Genomic DNA, 2,853 nt, shown 5'->3' on the forward strand with positions numbered 1-2,853 from the left:
CATGATAACATTATAATATTTCTTGTGATAATAGATAACAATTTACAGTACAACCACAGAACAATAATAAAGAATATTAGAATAAAAGTATTATCACTGACCACAGAAGTTTAGGAGTTTAAGACAAGGTTGATTAGTATTAAATTTACACCTTGATTATGGAATAATATTGATTAATATTTAATATTAACTTTTAAGTACCTAGGAATTAAGATTAACTAATAAGTAAAAATTCTGTTTTAATTCATATTTTATAGTGATTTTTGTTTAAAATAAATGAAAATAATCAAAGATGGGAAACACATCAAGCTTAAAGAACCATGTTGAAACATCCAGAAAAACGGGTGTGTTAAATTTATCGGATAGTCATCTGAAACAGTATCCAGATTCCATTGACGTGCTTCATCCTTTTTTAAGAAATTTGGAATTGTCTAAAAACAAGTTAAAAATATTACCAAAATCTATTGGTCAATTCAAAGAACTAAAGATACTTAATGTCAGCAACAACTTGTTAGAAAATCTACCTGAAGAAATAAACTGCTTGTCAAAGATTGAAACATTACAGGTGAATTGTAATTTATTAAAGTCATTACCTCCAATGAATAATTTGATGTTTCTAAAACGTGCCTCGTTCGGAGACAATCAGCTCAGTATATTCCCAGAATTTTTGTGCGAATTAAAACATCTAGAAGCATTGGATTTATCTAAGAATAACATCACTCAATTACCTGAACTTATTAAACAGTCCAGACTGGTTGAACTAAACCTCAATCAAAATCAAATTAGAAAATTGCCATCTGGTTTAGCACAATGCCCCAGGTTGAAGACTTTGCGTGTAGAAGAAAATTGTCTTGAACTGGATGATATTCCAAAAGAATTATTAACATCATCTAAAGTGTCGTTGTTATGTGTTGAAGGGAATTTATTTGATATGAAATCTTTATTAGCTTTAGAAGAGTATAGCACATACATGACAAGATATACAGAAGTCAAAAAAAAAATGTTTTAAGCTAATTTTCTAATTTGTTATTGATTTTCTATTTGTATATTATTGAGTACCTATATACATTACCTAAATCATTATGCAAAGTAATTTTACTATTAATTATTCTATAATTAATTTTTTACTTGCTTTTTGTTATTTTATCTTCACAGTCACATAACATTAAGCACATCGTTCATAAAGTATCTTATGGTAATTTTTTTAAAATTCAAATCACTTCAACAGTTATGCTGACAGAGCCACTGTTACTTTAAAGGCAGGTTGTGCATAATGTCTAAACAATTATAAGTGTTTAAAAAACAGTTGCACAATACTATTATGTAACAATAATTTTTAATAGTTAATAATTTTTTAATATTTTAAGTTATCTTTTTTAAAGTCAAAAATTGATGCTATTATTTATTACATTATTTTAGCACATAAGTGCAAACACAAATAATTATAGAACTTATAAAATACAAAATTGTATTTATTGTGTAAATTATTTAAAAAAAGAAAAAAAAGATTATTTTTATGTTAAGAGGTTTCAAATAAATATTATCCCAAAAGATTCTCCTTGTTATAAACAAATGTCAAACTTATGGAGCAATTTATTATATTTTCATTAAAAATTTGTAAATATTTTCTGATGTTCATAATATTATCGTATTAAGTCTTGTGAAATTGTTACCCGCAGTTGAGAATTATTTTTTGTATCTATTCGGTTGTGGATAAATACTATTATATGTTAATTTAAATTATATAATATTAACATTTCAATATTTCTGTTACCATTAGTTAAATAATAAAATACATAAGTACCTACTTAAAATGTCTTCAATTAAAAATCATTCAACATTTCTACAAAAATAAATAATTGTTTTTTCTTTTTGAACAATATTTCTTCTTATTTCCTGTATAATATGATTATTATATTGTCCCAGGTTTACTTTATAATATGATGACTTTTCACCACTGGTTATCATAATGCATAGGCATTTGATTGGATTACTGAAGTTTACTGTATAATTTATACATTAGACCAGTGGTTTGCCACTAGTGTGTCGCTAATTTCTGTGATGTGTGTTGCCAAAAAAATTTGTTTGTGTACTTTATACATGTTTAAAGTATAAGTATATGATGTGATGGTAAAAACCATAAAAAAGAAAAACAATTGTAAAAATTGACTTTCATTCTCAAATTGCATAATATAGGTAGGTACTAGGTATATAAGTGTTGTCTTCTTTTTCAAAAATCCAATAATTTTTTAACTGTGTTGCCATTTTTATGGATTTAGATTTTGGTGTTGTCATAAAAAAGGTTAAGACGCAATCATTCGATTTCTGTCATAACTTACCTATTCATTATAATATTGTAAAATCGTAGACTTCAATATTCTAAGTACTTACAAGTATGTTTCTATGATCCAAAAGAAAAAACCTTTAGCATTAGCACTATAGTTTATGATCTATGGTGTTTTTAGGGTTGTTACAAATTTATGATGGGGACCTTGCTTATACAATATCCGACATATGTGACCTGTGGGTTTAGGGTAGTAGTAAGAATATATAAAAATATATAACTACTTTATAAAAATAGTCAACTTCACAATACCGCAGACTATATAAAATATAGTCTATGACAATACCTTGCAGCACAGCCAATTGAAATTGGAGAATTAGTAACATGATGTTGCTGTAGTTAATAGTCATACTCACAGCATAAATATCGAGTGATAATCAATAACCTTGTTTACTTATAAATTATAGATATTATTAATAATTGGTAAAAAGTTTCTGAGGGTTACCCAATAACTGAAGACCAATAATTGTTAATGTTAATTAAATGAGTAATCAAATTTCTGTGTAAAC

The 2,853-nt window shown here is 26.0% G+C and overlaps 1 protein-coding gene across 1 annotated transcript; it reads left to right on the forward strand.

Annotated features, from left to right (window-relative positions):
* The first annotated feature begins 86 nt into the window (after positions 1-86).
* On the forward strand, positions 87-1,282 carry LOC111037076 (leucine-rich repeat-containing protein 57-like). Its single transcript, XM_022319439.1, has one exon. The coding sequence runs from the start codon at positions 293-295 to the stop codon at positions 1,007-1,009; it is 717 nt and encodes a 238-aa protein (XP_022175131.1). The 5' UTR covers positions 87-292; the 3' UTR covers positions 1,010-1,282.
* The last annotated feature ends 1,571 nt before the right edge of the window (positions 1,283-2,853 follow it).

This window comes from Myzus persicae, unplaced genomic scaffold (assembly GCF_001856785.1).
Source record: "Myzus persicae strain clone G006 unplaced genomic scaffold, MPER_G0061.0, whole genome shotgun sequence".
Classification (NCBI taxonomy): domain Eukaryota; kingdom Metazoa; phylum Arthropoda; class Insecta; order Hemiptera; family Aphididae; genus Myzus; species Myzus persicae.

Coding starts and splice junctions, on each gene's coding strand:
- LOC111037076 (XM_022319439.1), top strand. CDS start 293: ATGGGAAACACATCAAGCTTAAAGAACCATGTTGAAACATCCAGAAAA.